At 35.4% G+C, this 22,956-nt stretch overlaps 1 protein-coding gene across 20 annotated transcripts in view; it reads right to left on the bottom strand.

Annotated features, from left to right (window-relative positions):
• TRDN (triadin) overlaps positions 1 to 22,956 on the bottom strand; it is a 407,680-nt gene that overhangs the window by 62,913 nt on the left and 321,811 nt on the right. For 19 of the 20 annotated variants that reach the window (XM_050788685.1, XM_050788686.1, XM_050788691.1 and 16 more), the window contains one exon: positions 580 to 606. The exons of the other annotated variant lie outside the window; for it this stretch is intronic. In XM_050788685.1, coding sequence (XP_050644642.1) covers positions 580 to 606 — 27 coding nt within the window. The remainder of the gene's footprint in view (positions 1 to 579; positions 607 to 22,956) is intronic. 20 annotated transcript variants of the gene reach the window in all.

The following is a 22,956-nucleotide window of genomic DNA, read 5'->3' as shown; positions in this document are numbered from 1 at the left end:
GTCATATTAACTGCTTTCTTATGATTGTGGCAAACTAGTACATAACAACAAATTCCTCACTATTGATCCCAATAAGAAAAATTTCGAGGGCCAGGCATGGTGACTCATGCCTATAATTTTAGTACTTTGGGAGGTCAGCCAGGTTTGTTGGTGGGTGCCTGTAATCCAGCTACTGGGGAGGCTGAGGCACAAGAATCACTTGAGCCTGGGAGGCAGAGGTTGCAGTAAGCGGAGATCGCACCACTGCCCACTGCCTGGGCAACAGAGTGAGAGTCTGTCTCAAAAAAAAAAAAAAAAAATTTTTTTGGAGAAAATAATGGAAATGTGAGCTGAGATTTTTAAGGACAAGGTGAGGAAAGATACTTCTAGTGAATAAAGGATGAAGGAAAATTTCAGCATAGCATTTTCTCAGAAATACACGGAAGAGAATGAGTACATTGTCTGCACAAAACAAGCCTTTGACTATAAGCAAAATATTCAACATGAAATCAAGATAAATAACAGCATGCATTTAAGATCTGTTTTATGTATGTGTCTACATATGTATGTATTTGTTTTTTGAGCATGCATATAACATACGTGGAGGTTTAGGCTTGACTTCTTTGCCTAGAAAAAAATTTTAAAAATTATTAAAGGCTGAGTCATATCATTCTTATTAAATTGACTTTATTGAATATGATATAATATTATATATTTGAAAATAAAAATCAAACAATATAGACTCCACCTATCCTTTTTTGTCAAAATTCTATAGAATGTGTAACTTATGGCTAAATTCTTCAGTGCAAGATTGACAAACTTTTTCTGTAACAGTTAGATAGTATATATTTTCAGGTTTTAGGCCATATGGTCTCTCACAATTCTTTATTTGTGTGGATATAGAAGTAGCTATAGATAATAATGTAAATAAATATGAGTGACTGTGTTCCAATAAAACTTTATAAAAATTAGTGGCCAGTCTGTGGGCCATTTTGTTAGCCTCTGCTCTATTCATGGTCAGTTTTAATTTTCTGTCTTTTTTACATCAACAAATATTTGAATAGTCAACAATTTTCTCTGATTCTGTTTTCTTGCAAATGCCATCTAGTACCTGTCCATCACTGTTCAACTCAGCTTTTTAAGGTATATAATCTTTACTTGTTTTTTCTACTTCTCACTCCCAATTCATCATTAATTGACTATAATCTAGTTTCTAGCTCCACCATTCTATGTATTAGTCTTTCTGGTCACCAATTTTCTGTTACTTTCCAAGACTAATGAACACATTTGACCGTATTGATCACTTTCCCTTTGCTTTTAAATTCTTGTTCACTTGACTTTTGGGAAAGGTAAACATAATATGTATGCTCTACTGTAATGGGATAAATATTAATACTGCCTTCTTTTAATTTCAAACCTATCCTAGTGACTTTTTCTTTTAGCAAAGATAACATAACAGAGGTCTAATTAGTCCTCATACTGGAAACTAAGGAAAACAGACAAAATATATAAAACAATGATTTTAAAGATATTGAACATCAGACAACAAAGAACAGTGATAATTTAGTGATGGGAAACAAATCAGATGTACCCTGTGATTGCTTCTGTTTAGTGCTTGGAGAAAGTTACAAGGCCTTAGTGCAGCAATGAGTTGCCTAGCAACTCAGCCTAGGCAAATTGCTGAACTTATAAGATGGAGTTGGGAGTCTGGAAAGGCCAAGAGAGTTAGTGATCACAGGTCAGTGTAAGGTAGAGTATTAGAACACAAAATACGTGTGACAGTTACTGCATAGTTTCTTTGACTTGGGTTGCAAATTTACCTCTCATCTTTCTGATATTCAGGCGAAAACAAAAAGCACAAATGTTAATTTACGATGTTCTTAAGATATAAATACTTACTTTGTTTAAGAGAAGCAGAGTAATCACTGGCAATGATAACTGAGATAAATTTGTTTCCTGGGTTCTCAGAACAAAAGGCTGTATAATGTAAATACCAGCCTCAGTAATATTTTTACCTTAATATGTAATGGTTTTTATAGAACTCCACCTATTGTTCTCAACATGCACCAGAGATGCTATACAAAACACAGTTCAATAAGAAAAAAGTCACTTTGAGCCCAATAAATGGGATTTAGGGACACAGCTATGTGTTCTGGCTAAATGTAAGGATAAAATCAAGGTTACAGAGATTCTCTCCAGTGGTATTGGAAAGGACAAATAGTCATATTTCTTTCTGAGAATCTAACACGTGTATTGACAGAAGCCTCTAAGAAACATGAATGGAAACACCAAAAAACCCTAAAACACACGTACAATTGTGTGAAAATATATATGTTCAGTTGTGCTCTTAAAGCCCAACTAGATTAAGATAACGTTGACTTAATAGTTCTGCTATTTATAAAACCAAGTTGTGATAAATACAGGACAACTGCCTATTCCCACAAAGCTGTCTAATTATAAAATTTGGGTTTCAAGTTAGTTGTCCACATGCCATGTCCTATATCAGCCTCATCAGCATTCACATAACATCTTTCTAGTTATTCTTTCTCTTTATACTATCTGTTAGAAGCTGACTTCTGTCTCCCAAAATATATGTGAAAGTCCAGACGCCCAGTACCTTATGAATGTGACCTTGTGTGGAAATAGAGTATTCGCAGTTATAATTAAACTAGGATGAGATCATTAGGCTGGGCCCTAATCCAATATGACTAGTGTTCTGATCAAAAGAGGAAAAGAGATACAGAGACGGACAAACATAGAGGGAATGTAATATGAAGACACACAGAGAGAACACCGCGTGACAACAGAGGCAGAGACTGGAGCATGGAGTGATGCATCTACAGGCTCAGTTCCAGAATTTATATATGTATCAATAGTCAGAGGTCTACAATGAACCTAGGTCTATATAGTTTAGCGTGTTAACAATTCTAGCTCTGCAGTCATTATTGAATAATGTCAATAAAGGCTTTTACATAATCTGTTTTATACCAAATTTCTTCCTAAGATGATTGTTTAACAGTGATCAACGGTGAAATAATTTTATAATCTTTCTGATCCACATGTCTGTAAATAGATTTAACATATTTTAACAGATATTTGTTAAATTACTATATTAATTCATTCATAAATTTTCTGTCTTATATTTACATTAAACTTTATAACTACCTCTACAATGTAAGAGAAATATATCAAAAACCAATCAAAAGTGCCCTAAAGCCTACATATTATGTGGTTTAGAATTTTCATTGTTAAAGTAGAAAAAAGTAAACTTTCCAAATACATAATTTGGTTAATTATATCACAGAAACTGCTTTATTATTAGATCAAATGAGGAAATTAGTCCTGTTCCTCAACAGAGATTTATTATATTTTAATTTTGTCAAGACAATGTAGGTCATTATCATAAAATTTTGACTTTTGTAAAATTTATAAGTGTAATATTATTTGGGGCATACAACACACACACAGGTCTTCACTGGAAAAAATTTTACTTAGATAATCTTATAAAGACTCATTAAATAAGTCCATTAAAGTTTAATACAAGATAATAATTTGATGTAAGAGCAGCAGGACCTTATAAATTTTATAATGCAAAATGAAAGCATTTTAAAACTTAAAAGATCCTAGAAATCATCTGGAATCGCTTTTTTGATAAGCCACAAAACAAGTCTTTAAAAATTTCAGAAAACCGAAATGATAACAAGTACTCTTTCAGACCACAGTGGAATAAAATTGGAATTCACTTCTAAAAGGAACCTTCAAAACCATGAAAATACATGGAAATTAAATAACATGCTTCTGAATGATCATTGGGTCAACAATGAAATCAAGATGGACATTTAAAAATTCTTTGAACTCAATGATAATAGTGAAACCAGCTATTAAAAACTCTGTGAAACAGCGAAAGGCGGTGATAAGAGGAAAGCTCATAGCCTTAAATGCCTACATCAGAAAGTCTGAAAGAGCACAAATAGACAATCTAAGGTCACACTTCAAGGAACTATAGAAACAAGAACAAACCAAACCCAAACCCAAACCCAGCAGAAGAAAATAAATAACCAACATCAGAACAGAACTAAGCGAAATTGAAACAAACAAAAAACATATAAAAGATAAATGAAACAAAAAAAAAGATGGTTCTTTGAAAAGATAAATAAGATTAACCAAGGAAAGAAGAGAGAAGATCCAAATAAGCTCAATTAGATACAAAATGGGAGATATTACAACTGACACCACAAAAATATGAAAGATTATTCAAGACTACTATGAACACCTTTAAACACATAAGCTAGAAAACCTAGATGAGATGAATAAATTCCTGGAAATATGCAACCCTCCTAGCTTAAATCAGGAAGAATTAGAAACCTCCAACAGATCAATAACAAGCAGCAGCGAGATTGAAATGGTAATAAAAAAATTACCAATGAAAAAAAAATTACAGGACCAGAAAGATTCACAGCAGAATTCTATCAGGCATTTAAAGGAGAATTGGTACTGATTCTGTTGACATAATTCCACAAGATAAAGAGGAAAGCCACCCTAAATCATTGTATGAAGCCAGCATCACCCCAATACAAACAAGAAAGGGACATAACAAAAAAAGAATACTACAGATCAATATTCCTGATGAACATAGATGCAAAAAATCCTTACTAAAATGCTAGCTAACCAAATCCAACAGCATATCAAAAAGATAATCCACCATGATCACGTGTGTTTCATACCAGGGATGCAGGGATGGTTTAACATATGCAAGTTAATAAATATGATATACCAAATAAACCGAATTAAAAGCAAAAATCACATGATCATCTGAATGGACACAGAAAAAGCATTTGACAAAAAGCAGCATCACTTTCTGATTAAAACCCTCAGCAAAACTGGCATACAATCCTAAATGTAACAAAAGCCATCTACCACAAACCCACAGCCAACGCAACACTGAATGGGAAAATGTTGAAAGCATTCCCTCTGAGAACTGGAATAGGACAAGGATGCCCACTCTCACCACTTCTTTTCGACATAGTACTGGAAATTCTAGCCAGATCAATCAAACAAGATAAAGAAATAAAGGACATTCAAATTGGTAAAGAGGAAGTCAAACTGTCGCTGTTTGCCGATGATAAAATTGTACACCCAGAAAACCCTAAAGACTTCTCCCAAAAGCCCCTAGAACTGATAAATGAATTCAGCAAAGTTTGCGGAAACAAAATTAATGTACACAAATCAGTAGCTCTGCTATATACCAACAGTGATCAAGCTGAGAATGAAATCAAGAACTTAACCTCTTTTACAACAGCTGCAAAAAAGTTAATATACTTAGAAATACACCTAACCAAAGAAGTGAAAGACCTCTACAAGGAAAACTACAAAACACTGCTGAAAGCAATCATAGATGACACAAACGAATGGAAACACATCCTCATGGATGGATAGAATGAGTATTGTGAAAATGACCAGGGTCGAATCAACATGTGAAAATGACGACACTGCCAAAAGCAATCCACAAATTCAATTCAATTCCCATCAAAATACCATCGTTAGTTTTTACAGAACTAGAAAAAAATCCTAAAATTCATATGGAACCATAACAGAGCCACATAGCCAAAGCAAGACTAAGCAAAAAAAAAAAAAAAAAAAAAAAAAAAAAAAAAAATCTGGAGGCATCACATTACATGATTTCAAGCTATATTATAAGACCATAATCACCAAAACAGTGTTGTACTGGTATAAAAATAGGCACAAAGACCAATGGAAAAGAACAGAGAACTCCAAACTAAAGCCATATACTTACAGTTTTGCTTTTGACAAAGCAAAGAAAAACATAAAGTGGGGAAAGGACACCCTATTCAACAAATGGTGCTGGGATAATTGGCAAACCACATGTAGGAGAATGAAACTGGATCCTCATTTCTTACCTTCTACAGAAATCAACTCAAGATGCATCAATGACTTAAATCTAAGACCTGAAACTAGAAGATAATATTAGAAAAACTCTTCTAGACATTGGTTTAGGAAAATAATTCATGACCAAGAATCCAAAAGCAAATGCAACAAAAACTAAGATAAATTGATGGGACTTAATTAAACCGAAGAAATTCTGCAGAGCAAAAGGAACAGTCAGCAGAGTAAGCAGACAACCTACAGAGTGGGAGAAAATCTTCACAATCTGTACATCTGACAAAGAAATAACATCCAGAATCTACGACGAACCCAAACAAATTAGCAAGAAAAATAAATCCCATCAAAAAGTGGGTTAAGGACATGAACAAATAACTCTCAAAAGAAGATATATAAATGGCCAGCGAAAATGTGAAAACATGCTCAACATCACTAATGATCAGGAAAATGCAAATGAAAACCACAATGTGATACCCCCTTACTCCTGCAAGAATGGCCTTAATCAAAAAATTAAAAAATAATAGATGTTGTCATGGCTGCAGTGAAAAGGGAACACTTCTACACTGCTGGTGGGAATGTAAGCTTTATAACCACTTTGGAAAACAGTGTGGAGATTTTTTTAAGAACTAAAAGTAGGACTACCATTTGATCCTTTAATTGCACCACTGGGTGTCTGTCCAGAGGAAAAGAAATCATTATACTTAAAGGATAATTCCACAGAAATGTTTATAGCAGTACAATTCACAATTGTGAAACCATGGAATCACCCCAAATGCCCATCAGTCAATGAGTTGATGAAGAAATTGTGGGATAGGCTGGGCATAGTGGAATACTACTCAGACATAAAAAGGAACGAATTAATGACATTCATGGCAACCTGGATGGAACTGGAGACTATTATTCTAAATGAAGTAACTCAGGATTGGAAAGCCAAACATTGTATGTTCTCACTCATAAGTGAGAGCTAAGCTATGAGGATGCAATGGCATAAGAATGACACAATGCATTTTGGGGACCCAGTTGAAAAGGTGGGAGTGGGGTGAGGGATAAAAGACTACAAACTGGATTCAATGTATACTGCTCAGGTGATAAGTGCGCCCAAATCTCACAAATCACAACTGAAGAACTTATTCATGTAACCAAATACCACCTGTTCCCCAAAAACCTATGAAAAAGTAAAATAAAATACGTAGGAATTAAAAAAAAAAAAAACCACAAACATCAGGTTTCACAAACTCTTCAGCATGTGAGGCAGTGTTGTGTGTCTGTGTTTTCTCACTAAGAAGTCCCTGTCAGTCTAAGTTCTAGTGCAATGGTCCTCAAAGTGTACTTTCCAGAGCAGCAGCACAGCAGCACCTGGAGAGTTGCTAGAAATGTAGCTCCTAAGACTCCATTCCAGACCTACCAAATCAGAAACTCTGGGGGTGGGGCCCAGCAATTTGTCATTTAATATCCTCAAAGGATTCTGATGACCACTTAGCTGTACAAATTATTCCCCTGAAGAGATAAAATCATCATTCACCCCATATAGTGCATACAAGGATAATTTATTAGTATTTGTTAATCAACGGATAAGAAGCACAGAAAGAAGAGTGCAAAGAGGTCCTAATAATGAAATCTCACCAATAAAATATAAACATCTTTTAATTGTTTTACATGTCCAGTTTCATGAATTTATATATTCAGTTAAGAAGATACTGGACCCATTTCAAATCTGAAGACACTTTGCAGTTAAGCACATATCATATTAATGAATACAGTGTGTGTATATGTCTGTCTACCCATGGTCTAAGTCTATGTCCTCTCTAAGGTCTATATTTAGGTGGCAATAGTAAGCCCAAAAGTAGATTACTGGGGGATAATTCTGTAAGGCAGTGGTTCTCAAACAACAATATCACCTAAGAACTTATTAGAAATGTAAATTTAATCTTCCAGGTGTACCTGATGCATGTTGAAGTTTGAGAACCACTATTTGATAACCATAGTTGCTTTTTTTAAAAACAGCATTCATGTCACATAAAGCTATGGCTGTTTGTCACAATTCTGAGTCCCATCTAATTGTATATATTATGTTTCAGCAAATAAGGCTTAATTAGAGTCAAAGAGAAAGCTTTCGGTCTACTGAGACATCAGTAGGTAAACCTAAAAAGCAGAGCATGTTTGTGTTGATCATGGTGTGTCAACTTTTCAATCTCAATGACAGTAATATTCAAATTAGACATTTGTGATTGAGGTCTATAAAAGATATGGTATGAAATCAAATTTATGTAAGAAAAAAATATTTTAACAAATAAAATCAAACAGTAGCCTTGATGTTCTCATGGAGGTAGTAATGGGCTCTATATGATAGAATATGTTTCAAATAGTAAGTAGCAGTATAAAAGTATATACATACGCCCATATATGTTTATTGTAATGATAGGAATTTTAGCCTTTTTTATTATAGTTATTATATTTTCTGTATTTTCCAAATTTCTTTAATTGCATTAAAAGCAAATAAAATGTCAATGACATGTTTCCCATTTTTACCCCTATTATGCATAGATTAATTTTAAAAATAAAAATATAAAGGCCATATTCAATGAATTAGCAAAGAATTAAAAGGGAAAAATTGAGAGTCAAAACTATCCTTAAATATCATACACATGAATAATAACAGTCATAGCAGTTTAAAATTATGGCTATAAAAATAGCTTATCTGCACTGTATTAATTAAATTTTGAAAGTAACATTTATTCAAAGTAATAAAATTTTGAACCATTATAATCAGAAGTTATTTATTGTGTAGTACACTGGGACAAGGAAGAGATAAGGGTTCTTGGATTCTGGTTCTCACTTGGACACTCATTTGCTATGAAACCTTGTCATGGCCATTTAACCTGCTTGGTTCTTCTGTTTCCAAAAAAAAAAAAGAAAAAAAGAAATGAAGAAAGTTGAATTAGATGATATCAAAAATCTCATCTAGATCTAAACTGATATATTTATGTTAAATTTTAATTTAAATATTCAATGCAATTTCTATCAAAGTTTCAATGTAATTTTCTACAAAATAGAAAAAAGAATGCTAAAATTTTTATAGAACCAGAAAAGTTTCCAAATAGCCAAAGCAATCTTGAGATAAAAGAACAAAGCTAGAGACATTACTCTCCCTGCTTTCAAAATATACTGTTAAGCTATTGTAATTAATACAGCATGGTACTGGCATAAACCAGATACATCAAGAAATGAAACAAGATAAAAAGACCAAAAATAAGCCCATGTATTTAGTTAATTGATTTTTGACAAAGGTTCCAAAAACACACAATAGGAAAAGAACTATCTCTTTAATAAGTGGTGTCAGGAAAACTGGATATTCACATGCAGGCAATGAAACTGGGCTCTTATTTCACAGTGTATACATAAAATCAACTCAAAATTATAGAAGACTTAAGATAAGACCTGAAATTATAAAGCTACTGAAATAAAACACAGAGGAAGAACTCCACTGGTCAAAGGAGTTATTTCTCGGATAGGACTCCAAAAGTACAGGGAACAAAATAAAAAATAGACTAATGGGATTGTGTGAAACTAAAAAGCTTCTGCACAGCAAATGGAACAATAAAAATGAAGAGACAACCTATGGAATGGTAGGTAACACTGACAAATCATACTTCTGATAAAGGACTAAAAGCAAAGAGATTTGAGGAACTCGAACATCTCAATAACAGAAAACAACCTTATTTTAAAATGGGCAAAGCATGTGAACAGACATTTCTCAAAAGCAAATATACGAATGGCCAACAGATATGTGAAAAGATGCTTGACATTTCTAATCATGTAGGATTTGTAAATTAAACTACAATAAGATAACACCTCACACCTGTTTGAATGAGTATTATCAAAAAGATGAATGATAAGTGTTGATGAGAATGAGGAGAAAAGGAATCTTGTACACTGTTGGTGAAAACATAAATTAGTACAGGCACTTAGGAAAATAGCATGAAGGCTCCTCAAAAAACTAGAATTACCATATTCAGCAATTTTCAGCTAGTTTTCAGCAATTTCACTTCTGTTATATCCAAAGGAATTGAAATCAGGATGTTGGAGAGATATATGAACTCCCATGTTCATTTCAGCATTATTCACAGTAGGCAAGATACTAAGTGTCCATCAACAAATATATGTATTTAAAAATGTGGTGTGTGTGTGTGTGTGTGTATATATATATACACATATAGTGTGTATATATAAACTATATGTTATATATTATATATAATATATATACACAGACATACACAAAATAGGATACTACACAGCCTTAAAAAAAAAAAAAAAGAAAATTCTGTCATTTGCAATATCAGTGGAAATGAAGAATATTCTGTTAAGTGAAATAAGCCAGGCACAGAAAGACAAATGCTGCATGATTATATGTGGAATCTAAATAAGTCAATCTCATAGAAACAGAGAATACGAAGGTGGTTATCAGAGGGTAGAGACGAGAGGGAGAGATGGGAAAAGAGGTGATGTTGATAGAAGGGTACAAAGTTTCAGTTAAACTGGAGGAATAACTTTTAGTAATCTATTGTACTCATGGTGATCACAGTCAATAACAATGAGGTGGGAGGCAGAACTCAACTCTGGAGGTGGCGCTCAGATTGAGGCCTAGCTAAAACAGGGCCTCAGTGAAAGCAACATTCAATCAGATACTTCCACTAGCAGACCATGTCAATTTACCATTGCCACGACAACACTCAGGAGTTACTGTCCCTTACCATGATAATGTTCCAGTGATTACTACTCCTTTCATAGAAATGTCTGCATAATCTGCCCCTTAATCTTTATGCAATTGAAAGTGGGTATAAATATGACTGCAAAACTGCCCAAAGCTGCTACTCTCTGCCTATGGGGTAGCCCCTTTTCCCTCAGAGTTACCCATCTTGAGTAAAGGTAGTGAAGTCAGTGTCTACAACACCCAGACAAGAGCTATCAACTTGGGGGCCCCAGAGCCAGAATCAATGTGCCTGCTACGAGCAAGGGATCCATTGACAATAAGAATATTTTTACTATCCCTGGTGAGAGAAAAAAAGAAAAAAAGTTCTCCATCAACTCTAGAGCAAACTCTCTCACTGTCCCCAGTAAGCTGCAAGCTGTCTTGCTCAGGTAAGTTTACTGGGAGTCTTGAACCCTAGGCCCAGTGGAGAGTTTCCCACAGTGGCAGATAAACAGTTGCCTGAACATTTTTCTTTAGTGTCTCCACTACTGGGTGAGCTCTCTGGTGGCTTAGGGACTCCAGGATATTCCCTTGAGTAATGCAGTTCACTCCTTCCCTTCTTTATTTGATTATTTGATGCTATGGAATGTTCATAGGCTTTAAAATGGTTAAAAGGCACTGTGGCTTTTGAAATGGTCACTCATAAATTAAATAAGATGAGTTTTGCATGGTATCTTGTTTCTTAGAAGTGGTCTAGATAAAATTGTTAAAAGTGGAAGAATGGAATCGATGTTTAAATAATGAGCTTATTGTGTGGTTTAAAGTCTTAAAATGATAGAATAATCCTCATCTATAGGATGTCAATGTCTGCTTGGCAGTTCAGGATTTCTTCCTGTCTAGGTTTATATAAAATGTGCCAAAGAAATATATCCTTTATTTGGAAAAAAAAATTTTTGTCTAATTTGGAAGTTATTAAAAGGGAGGTTCAAAATATGAGGGAACCAGTGAGTGAAAAAGAGAGATGTAAAGAATGTTATGGATAGAAAATGTACTTTCTGGTTTGGTGCAGTGGATCACAACTACAATCTCAGCACTTTGGTAGGCTGAGGTAGGCAGATCACTTAAGGTCAGGAGTTGGAGACCAGCCTGGCCAACATGGTGAAACTCTGTTTCTACTAAAAGTACAAAAATTAGCCAGACATGGTGGCACACATCTGTAATTCCAGCTACTTGGGGGGCTGAGGCAGGATAATCATTTGAACCCAAGAGGCAGAGGTTTCACTGAGCCAAGATTGCACAATTGCACTCCTGTCTGGGTGGTGCAGTGAGACTCTATCAAAAAAAAATTGTATTTTCTTTTGCAAGAAAGTATATAATAAAAGAGTAATTTTATATGAAGAGGGATCTTGTATAGTCAATTTTTATCCTAGTGCAAAATGACTGGCTATTTAAGATAGAGGTAATATAGGACAAGTCAGAAAGTTCAAGCATGTTGTAGATAGTCTGTGTAATTTTTGGTAAGATTCATAAAGGGGAATTTATAAAGGGAACTTTGTGTATAATTAAAAACTTGCTACGATTAAAGAAAATTATTTGTAAAAACCTTTCCAAAAATGGCCTATATATTAAAACCAAATTTTCTAAAGGTATTAATTTGCTAAATTACTAGACATTTTTATTTTCAATTCTGCAATGTATTTCTTTTGAAAGCTACGCAGATTCATGTAACTCTCTCCTTCAGCTTTTTTGTGAGCTCCTCTTAATTTTTCTCCTCTGTTTATGACTGCTGTTGTGGTCTGACGGTAAAGTGTTTTGTCCTAGATATCTGTGGGAGGAGTGTTTTCTCCAAATATAGCTAATTCTATGCTGTTGGTTTTCCTCAATGTATAATCTCATTTTGGCTTTTGGTTTTTAACTCTTAAGTTGCTTAGAAAGGTTTTAGGGCTAGTAGGTACCTGCTCAATTCCATTCCCTTTGGCCCATGGATCTTGATTTTTGTTTTGTATTATCCCTTTTTGTCATGGTCCGCTAGAGGCAGCATCAATGGCCAAATTTCGTTTTGTCCTTTGCTGATGACAAAGTCATGTGCTGCCTGCCCTGGGTCCATCATGTCCCTCAGTGAGACCCCCGTGACTGAGGCATTTGGAGTCAGGGGACTTGTAGCCAGTTGGATGTTCTGGCCTGGATCAGAGTGGAAGTGGGTGGGCACTTATTGGCCCTTGAACCCCTTTTAAGCAGTGTGGGAGCCAGAGACTAGGAGCCAGGAAATGAGTTTATAAAAATGACTTGTCTGGCCGGGCGCGGTGGCTCAAGCCTGTAATCCCAGCACTTTGGGAGGCCGAGACGGGCGGATCACGAGGTCAGGAGATCGAGACCATCCTGGCGAACACGGTGAAACCCCGTCTCTACTAAAAAAATACAAAAAAAAAAACTAGCCGGGCGAGGCGGCGGGCGCCTGTAGTCCCAGCTACTCGGGAGGCTGAGGCAGGAGAATGGCGTAAACCCGGGGGGCGGAGCTTGCAGTGAGCTGAGATCCGGCCACTGCACTCCAGCCCGGGCGACAGAGCCAGACTCCGTCTCAAAAAAAAAAAAAAAAAAAAAAAAAAAAAAATGACTTGTCTATGGACAAGTTTAGCTGCTGTGGTCTTACCTTATAGTAATTAGCTACACAAACTTCCATTCTCCCTTCTGGAATTTAGGTCAGGTTCAAAAGGCTCTCCACTATAAAAATAAAATATTACCCTTCTTCAGAAAGGAAAAATAGCTCCCCTGTTTAACCAGGAGACTTACTTTTGCTAAAGCTTAGAAAGAAGAATCCCCTGAAGATCAACTACAACCAAAATGGAAGGGCCCTTATCAGGTGTCACTGAGTCCCCTCACTGCTGTTAAGCTTCAGGGAATACCTAGCTGAGTACATCTGTCCAGGATTAACCTATGTCTTATGAGTCACAGGTATAAAATGGGGACACCAACACCTATATCTGTGAACTTTTGGGGGACCTCTGCTATTTGAAGAATCAACATCTCAGCCAGAAGTGGTAACATGATACTGTGGGTGAGAATGAGAGCTTTAATTTTTCTCTTATTCCTGATTCGAATACTTATTTTGTATCACTTTAACCAATCTCTTGGGAAACATATCTTTTGTCTTTGTTGGGTATAGAGGCCATGTTAAGGCCCAGCTGAATCATGGTGTCACTGTTTATCCTGTTTGCTCTTCTAGTTACTATGATCCAGTATGTGTGGGAACATAACTCTATAGTAAATATTTCAATAATTATTGCATCAGGAAATCATCTTCACAGTTGCTGGATTTGTCATCAACATTCCCAGGATAGAGAGGTCTATCTTATGGCTTATCTGGAAAATCACTCACTACAAGTCTCACTTCCACGTCTCACCTGGTTTTTACCTCAGACCTAACTAACCACAGTGATGCTGAAATATTTAAATCCCTACTTGGTAAATAGAACTCTCCTCAATTCATGGATTGTACCGGAATCCTCCAGCCACCATTACTTGGACCGAAAAATTGTATATCTATATCTACAGTGCACAAATGAGTCTATCATTTGCACCCACTGTTGTGTTAATGACGCAACAGCAGAAGCTTCCTTGTGATTCTTTGATTCAACTACAGATGGCAAGTTCCCAAGGCTGCAGTAAGGTAAATGGTATTCCACTTCTAAGTTAGGAGACCATATATGGTGCATTCTTCCAGATCACGACATACAAGGGAAAAATCACTGCCTAGTCTGGAAAGGTAGGAGTACCCCCCTTCTGAAAAATAAAGATTGTCCTGCTGCCCCCATTGGAACATGGAAAAAATATCTCTATAGACCCAACTTGGAAGCAAAGGATAAACATCACACCCTGTAGGGCTTCAGTTTGTGCCCCCTGCGGGCTCATTTTTGTTTCAGGTCATGAATGGGAAGAAGTAAAACACTGTCACCTTTAGGAACTCCCTAGGGAATCACCTGTTGTCTTAGGAGTAGCTTTCCCTTGTACATCAAAAACTTGGAACAGAGGTGAATGTACATTGGCCAGTGTTTTTCCCCCCAGCGGTCACTGTGTATTATTTCATAAGACCCAAGAATACCAGAAGCCAGCCAGCAATAGGGTTGATTCTGGCAGGAATCAAGGCAGTGATAGGACTAGCAGCACCCTGGGGAGGCTTTGTCTACCATAAGTCAATCCTAAGGAGCTTGACTCAAACCCTAGAAACCTTAGCCACCAACACAGGTCAGGCATTAAAGGGAATTCAAGTGTCCTTAGACCCTTTGGCAAATGTAGTTTTTGATAATAGACTACTGTTGGATTATTTACCTGGTGAACACAGTGGATTCTGCACAGTTAATAATAAAACCTGCTGCACATATATTAACAACTGTGGACAAGTTGAGATTAACATTCAAAAGGTCTATGAGAAAGCTACCTGGTTACATAGATACGACCAGGGCACTGACCCCAGCTATATCTGGCCAACTATCAAAAGTGCCTTCCCAAGTCTTACCTGGTTTTTACCTCTCCTAGGAACTTGATTGCTAAGTTGTTACTAATTTTGGCCCTTGCTTATTTAATTTCCTAGTAAAGTTTGTGTCTTCAACATCAGTGGACCCCAACCTTTTTGACACCAGGGACTAGTTTCATGGAAGACAGTTTTTCCACAGCCTGGGGTGGGGGGTATGGATAGGGGGAATGGTTTCAGGATGAAACTATTCCGACCTCAGATCATCAGGCATTAGATTCTCATAAGGAGCATGTAACCTAGATCCCTTGCACATGCAGTTCACAATAGGGTTTGCACTCTTATGAGATTTAATGCTACTGTTAATGTAACAGGAAGTGTAGATCAGACAATAATGCTCACTGGCTTGCCCACCACTCACATCCTTCTGTGCAGGCCTAACAGGCCACAGACTAGTAACAGTCTAGTAACTTGGAATTGAGTAGTAACTTGGAAGCAAAGGATAAACTTGGAAGCAAATCCTGGGGATTGAGAATCCCTGTTTTGGGGACCCCTGTTTTAGATTACCATGATTCCAAGTAAAAACAGTGCTGGCACAGGACTTCCAGCCAATCCCATCTACTGACCTGGAGAATGAAAGTGTCCTGCTTCGGGGCCCCTTACAGCAGGTATCTGGAGATTTTTACTCCTCTAGTGCTAGGCAGGGCCTACTCCCATAAACTCAACAAGAAGCAGTTACAGAAAATGAACCTCGCCCTTCTGCAGTCCGCTTAAGATTAACGAGGAGTATCTAATCTTTGAGGGGGCAGGAAATGAGGAAGGAGGCAGGACTTTGACTCCAGAGGCAGAGTTCAGACACTGGACCAGATTAAGGACTAGCTAAAACAGGGCCAGGGCAAAAGCAGCTTTCAATCAGACATGCCCACCAGTGTGCCATGTAAATTAACCCTTGCCATGACAACACCCAGGAGTTACTGCCCCTTTCCATATGACTCAACGATGACTACCCCTCCCCTAGAAATTTCTGCATAAACTGCTCCTTAATCTGCATGCAATTAAAAGTGGGTATAAATCTGACTACAAAACTGCCCTGAGATGCTACTCTCTGCCTATGGACTAGCCCTGCTCGGCAGGAGCAGTCACAGAGCTTAACACCCCCAGAGCTGTAAAGCTGCCTCTTCAATAAGGCTATTTTTATGTACCTCTGGCTTGCCCTTGAATTCTTGCCTGAGCAAAGTCAAGAACACTTGCAGGCTAAGTTTCACTTTGGGGCTCGTCTGCCCTGCATCTATAATATATTATATATTTTAAAATTGCCAAAAGAAAATATTATTTTATATTCTAATTACAAAACAATGAAAAATTGGTGAGGTGACAGATATCTCAATTAAGTTGATTGATTCTTTCTACAATGCATCCATAAATCAGAACATCACATTGTACCTCATATATATATACACAATTATTATTTATCAATTAATGTGGCAACTCACGCCTGTAATCCCAGCGCTTTGGAAGACCGAGGTAGGTGGATCACTCAAGACCAAGAGTTTGAGACCAACCTGGCCAACATAGTTAAACCCCATCTATACTAAAAATACAAAATATTAGCCGGGTGTAGTGACACACCCCTATAATCTCAGCTACTCTGGAGACTGAGACACTAGAATAGCTTGAACCAGGAGGTGGAGGTTGCAGTGAAATGAGATCGCGCCACTGCATTCCAGCCCGGGTGATGGAGTAAGACTGTGTCTCAAACAGAAAAAAAAAAAAATGAATGAATGACAAATTAAAACTTTAAAAATGTTATTAATTTAAATCTCAAGAGTAAATTGTTTAATGGGGAGATGCAGTTCAGATAAAAATCAATCTGAAATGTTGTAGCACTATTTTCTCCTGGGTTTATTGCTCTTTAAGAAATCTATTTACTCGACTCCTGATAGATTTTCTGCTGTGGGAGCATGTTTAAATTTAAGGGCATATTAACAAATCTCGTTTTTAAGGCCAGTGATTCTGATGCAGATATATCTATGCCTACCACTACTTAGAACAGAGCACAGGTTGACTCTGCTGTAGATTTCCATCTTAGCTAGAAAGAGCCATCTGACAGGCATTTTACCATTTAAATTGACTTGAAGATTAATATCTAAACTTTTAACCACATATATTCAATATGAAAACCATTAGGGGGATGCAATAAAATATCATAAGGACTTTAATGGGATGCTTCAATCAGTTTAGAAATTTTATCCCATTTTACTAGAAGCCATTATTACTCAGAGACACGTTTTCTGAGATTCACAAAACTTTTAGTTCTCAAGATTAAAATGGAAATATAAATGTTAAATACATAAAATATAATATAAAACTATAATAGAAAACACCTTCTGATCTGTATATGAATTAGAGTAAACAAATATTCTTTTTTCTTCCTTACTTATAGAGGTATTCTCATATAAAGGCAGTCTTGTTTATCAAATGTGCTGTAAAAAGTTACTTGAATAAAATAATATAGTTTAATGTATCTAATTTTGGAAATATGTTTTTAGGGATTTCATGGATAATGATGTATGTTAATATTATTTACACATTGCTGAACATCAGGGAAAGAAATGGTAAACGCTTTGAAAATTTCCCTTTAGTCTTCTAGAAGTCATTTGGTAAGCAAGAATTGTCTCTGACAATTAGAATAAATTTCTGGAAAAATTTTGCTTCACGTTAGGATAGATAGAAAAGTGGCCCGATAGATAAGAAGTAAAAATAATATTTGTGGTGTTTTTTATTTTTAAAAGCAGCAATACTGGGCAAGATAAGACAGTGTTTGGAAAGTTCTTTAACCTAGGTCATCTGTAGCAAGGTCTGTGGTTGATATGCTTTTTCATCCTAGTTGGTATGCATTGGCTATGCATTATGCTAAGTTTTCTAAGCACCCATTATTTTTGAAGTTTTTTTTTTTGAGGCTGCACTACAATAATTTCTATGAAATATTTTTACTTGTTATTTAAGCATTTTACTGTTGACCATTCTGTTCTCACTTTTCATCTCAGACAGTTATCTCGTATTTTGCCTCAAATGACTAGTGAGAAACCCTTTGGGTCCTGCCTCTTGATGTTCAAAGGTGATTAAAGTGATGTTAAAGAGACTGTCAAGCAGCAAATTTTTGTTCGCACCATGATCAAGCATGAAAGATTAGAGGAAGTTAACAGAGAAGTAGATGTGATTAATCAGAAACACTACTTTGAAGCTTTTTTAAAAATATGGATCTTAGTATAACACTGATATTATGCAATGATTATTTAATCATCCAATCATTCATTCAGTAAACATTTAGTATGTGCTAAGCCCTTCAGTCTCCCAAGAATTTTTTGCCAATCAGGCTTACCTATCAATTGAAACTGAATTCTTATGGATGAGTTTAATTCTGAGCATAGCCACAGAAATAAGATTTGGTTGAAAGGTCATGCTAGGTATATTTCCTTCAAAGGCCATGCAAAGGGCATGTGCATTCCAGACATCACACATTTCCCTTGAAAATATGGAGAAGAATAGAATATCAAGGGGTAAACGAACCTTTTCCACTATTGAATCACATATCCAACCTTCTGAAACAAAGTAGATATACCTCAGTAATTCAAACTTAAGTCCAAAATTGAATTCATGATGTACTATTTCTTCATCCACACATGTTTCCTATATTAGTAAATGATACCATACTTCCCCTACTCTCCCAACCAGAAGGTTGGAAGTCTTCTAAGATTCCTCTCCATACTCACAAGTGTGAATAACTTCATCACAGACTTGAGAAATATTTTTATATATAAACATTACATTAATCCATGAAATTGAAAAAAAAAAACAAATTTGAGCTAAGAGCATTGTTTTAAACACTAGATAATATATTGAGCATTACAGATAGTACATAAGCATGGTTAGTTAAAAAAAAAAAAAAAAACAGGGGATTATTAGGTTCTAATAATTAATGAAACTAGCCATCTCTATTGTCCATAGAGTCCTGTTGATTCTATTTTGTAAAGATATCTTGAGTATGACCCCACCTGGTTATTTCTTCCTCCATTTCTGCCTTCATTATGGCCTCAAATATATCATTTTTCCTCTTCAAATGTCCTTTCTCTTTTTTGCTACTTTTCACTAAACCATGCCCATTTACTAAGACTCAGCTCACTCTTCATCTTTCTCTGGAAGCCTTTCCTGACCTCCTTCCACCGAGGGTTAGAGAAAATTTGTACTCTCAACATCTTATGTAAGTCGCCATCCCTTTACATTGTAATTGCAATAGTTTACAATCATTTACTCGTTTGTGTCCCCCAAATAAGGTATGAAATTCACTAGGCAGGGGACTGCAGTTATCATCTTTGTATTCTTAGCACTTGTGCATTGTCACACATAATAAACTGTAATTGTCTTTAATAAACAAGTGACAACACCATATAAAATGGAGAATTTCTTTGCTGAGAAATTTACACTCCAAATACACTTCTGCTAACAATTCATCAAAATGTTGCTAAAATATTAGGGAAGGAGTTGCAGAAAAAGAGAATTACTCTGTAGCCCTTCACTAAAACATACCATTAAAGGAAATACTACTTTTTCTCTCTGCATAGGAGATTTTTCAAAATTATATCATAGCCATCTTGCTTTGGGATATGTGAAAATAAAACGTGTATAAGTTTATATATGAGATTTCTCATTAATGTTGATTATAATTACTTCGCCTAACAAATGGAGATAATTATGCCATGTTTAGGTGTGACTATTGGATAGCTTTGGTCTGGAATAGAAAATGCATTGGAGATAATTTTCTATTGATGAGTACTCTCTGGCACAGCATGTTTTATTTGTTAAGATTTACTAAACTCTGTCACCCTAATCACCTCCCCATCATACCCTAATCCTTTAAGTGGGTCTTGGGAAAAAAAAAGTTAGACAATAAGAAATGGGCTCCTACTATGATATATGACCTGGGAGATCCTATTCTTGTTTGGAATGTCAGGACATTGGTTAGGGCATGGGAAGGGGGTGAACGGTTTGTGAGAAGGAGAGCACAGTAAAATGTCTGAATCTTGATGGACATGGCTAAAGTAGTCAAGCATGGCCCTTAAAGGAACCATTATTTCTCTCAGGTTTGCTATTTGTCACTTCAGTATCAGCACCTGGGCTTGAGAATGTCTTGTTCTGAGACGAAGGAAATGAGACTAGAAGAGATGGGTAGTTATTATGTCTTTACTTGTCCACTGCACTCAAATAAATACTCCTATTTTTCTTTCTTAAGATGTTTTGGGTTATTAAGTGTCAAATTTGAGCAGCAAGTAAAAGAAAAGGAAAGACGTCACAGAGGTGCCCATAAGAGGCATCTGACACAGTTTCCTCTGGAATATTATTTAATTATTAAACATCAGGCCTCTTTAAGCATCTCACCAATGTGAAGTACTTCATCACAGACTTGAGAAAATTTTCCATACATAAATTCTATTATATTAATCCACTAAACGGGAAAATAGAAAAAGAATGAGCTAAGAGCTTTGTTTTAAAAACTAGATAATATAATTGAGCATTAAAAATAGTATATAAGCATGGTTGGATGAGAGAATGAAAAAAGGAGATTGAGAATAGGTTAAAATAATTAATGAAACCAATATATTTTAGAATAGCAAAGAAGCTATAAACTAAGCAATATGTTCACATGGAGAAAACTTGTTTCTTTTAAATTTCTGAACGTTCTATCAGAGGAACTTACAAATTAGCCTAGAAACAGAATGCTTTCTAAGAGAGCTGACTTCTTAATAGTCAAGTGTGTAAAAAGCTTCCAAGTTTTTCTTTTAATTTAGAAGAACCACAGCATCTGCTTCCTATGTGGTAAGTAATAAGGACTTCTCCAATGAATGGTTTTTACCACTCTGAAAGATGCAGTTTAAATTTCATTACTACCACCTTCCTGAGTTAAAGTTTAGTTTGGGTTGAAATTGGGAAGGAAGATTTTCAGCAATTTATTTTTAAAAGAAAAGAACAGAGCATTATTTTTTTAATTCCCATAAAGTACATAAGCAAGAAAATCAGTCTGAAGAAAGCTCGAAAAATTCAAATTATGGCTTTTGGAGGAGTCTAAAATACAGACAATTGAAGATTAATAAGATTAACTATCTGAATGGTGGCCAATAACACTTTATTTACAGTATATGCATAAGTAATCTTTAGTAATTTTAATGAAGTTATCATCGTTCTGTCTTTTTTCTCTTGAAAGAGAGGATGTGTATATTTCTGGAGGATCCACAGAGAATGAATTTCTCTGAGATTTTAAATCAGTTGAGAAAACTACATCTGTCATAGACTGGTTCAGAAGCTATTAATGAGATTATACTTGATTGACTGAATTGGCTAAGAAATAGTTCTTCTAAGAGTCTGAAGATAAATTCAATCAAAAGAATATTCAAGACTGTAGCACTCAAGTGACATGAAATAAAAATTGATTTTAGTTTTGTAAGCAAAATGGCCAATGATTGTGTTCTATTCAGATTTTGAAAGATATAGCAATGTTTAATTCTAGAAAGTTGTTGTCTCATGTACTTATTAGTATAATATATAACTAAAATATTAGATGTTTATTTTGTGTCCAGAACCACTGTAAGCATTTTAAAAGAAATATCTTACCACTTATAGTAATCTCCACGAAGTCACTTTCCCTATTTAATGAATTAAGAAAGAGGCTTCCAGGTCCATTTTACTACATAACGTACATATCTTATTGCCCTTGATCATTCAAAGACATTAACTGGGCTCTTACTATGTGCCAGCGACTGTTTCCAGCACAGGAAATACATGAAATGAACCGCAAGCGTTTCTGCTCCAAGGAATATGTAGCATACTGTCCTGATAGCATCTACATTTGTTATCTAAGCTTTACTTTAGGTATCCAATTCAAAATAGCCCACAATTCCAAATTTTTCCCCTTTCCCCCTATCCCACTCATCTCTGTTTATATTGAGAACAAAATTGTAGTGGTATTTTTCAAGTTCTATCTTTTGTAGCAAAATAATATGGAGGACATGTTGACAAGAGGAATATACACTGCTTTAAAGGTTAAATTGAAGTAAAAGATAACTACCTGTGATATTGTAAATCTTTCTCTCATGTCCTTGAAGTGAGTAAGGCCATGTGAGTAAGGTCATTGATAAGCTGAAAGAAGCCAGGTCATCTACCAATTTTGTAACCCGGGTATCCAATTGATCTTTGTGAGTCTGCTTCCCTGTCTGTAACTTGGGCAAAATAATGAAACCTAACTGTCAATTTATGATTTTACATTATAAAATCAATTTATACATGTATGTAAATGAATCCTCTTAATTAATTGATTGATTGCTCCACTAACATTAGTTATTTTTAAATTTTCCAGGATCTGGCTTAGTAGGCACTCAATAAATGTCCTTGAACTAACGTGGTTAAAACCATTACAGCTTTCCCAGTTTATTGTACATCCATTGTAAGTTTTCTTGTAATAAACCAACCCCCAATACATATATGTACATATATGTATATATACACATATACATATATACACATATATACATACATACGTATATATATATATACACACACATATATATAATAATGGCAAATATCTGGTGGTTATTCAATAAACCATTTTGTTAATGATAGAAATGCTGATTTACTGCCGACTCATAAATGAAAAATTCACATGCAGGTCTCCGTGTATATTTATGTAGTATTTATTATCAGTCATCACAGATATTAACTGTTTAGTAATCTTTGCATTGATACATTTCTTGAGTGTTTAAGTTATTCACCTATGCATCCTTAAAGGTTAGCAAAGCCTAATACATGATAAAAATTTAATTTTACATATAATATGTAAATATATGATTCTACATATTGTTATAAATAT

This window comes from Macaca thibetana, chromosome 4 (assembly GCF_024542745.1).
Source record: "Macaca thibetana thibetana isolate TM-01 chromosome 4, ASM2454274v1, whole genome shotgun sequence".
NCBI lineage: Eukaryota > Metazoa > Chordata > Mammalia > Primates > Cercopithecidae > Macaca > Macaca thibetana.
The sequence above is the reverse complement of the archived record's forward strand: the minus strand, read 5'-3'. Positions and strand labels throughout refer to the sequence as shown.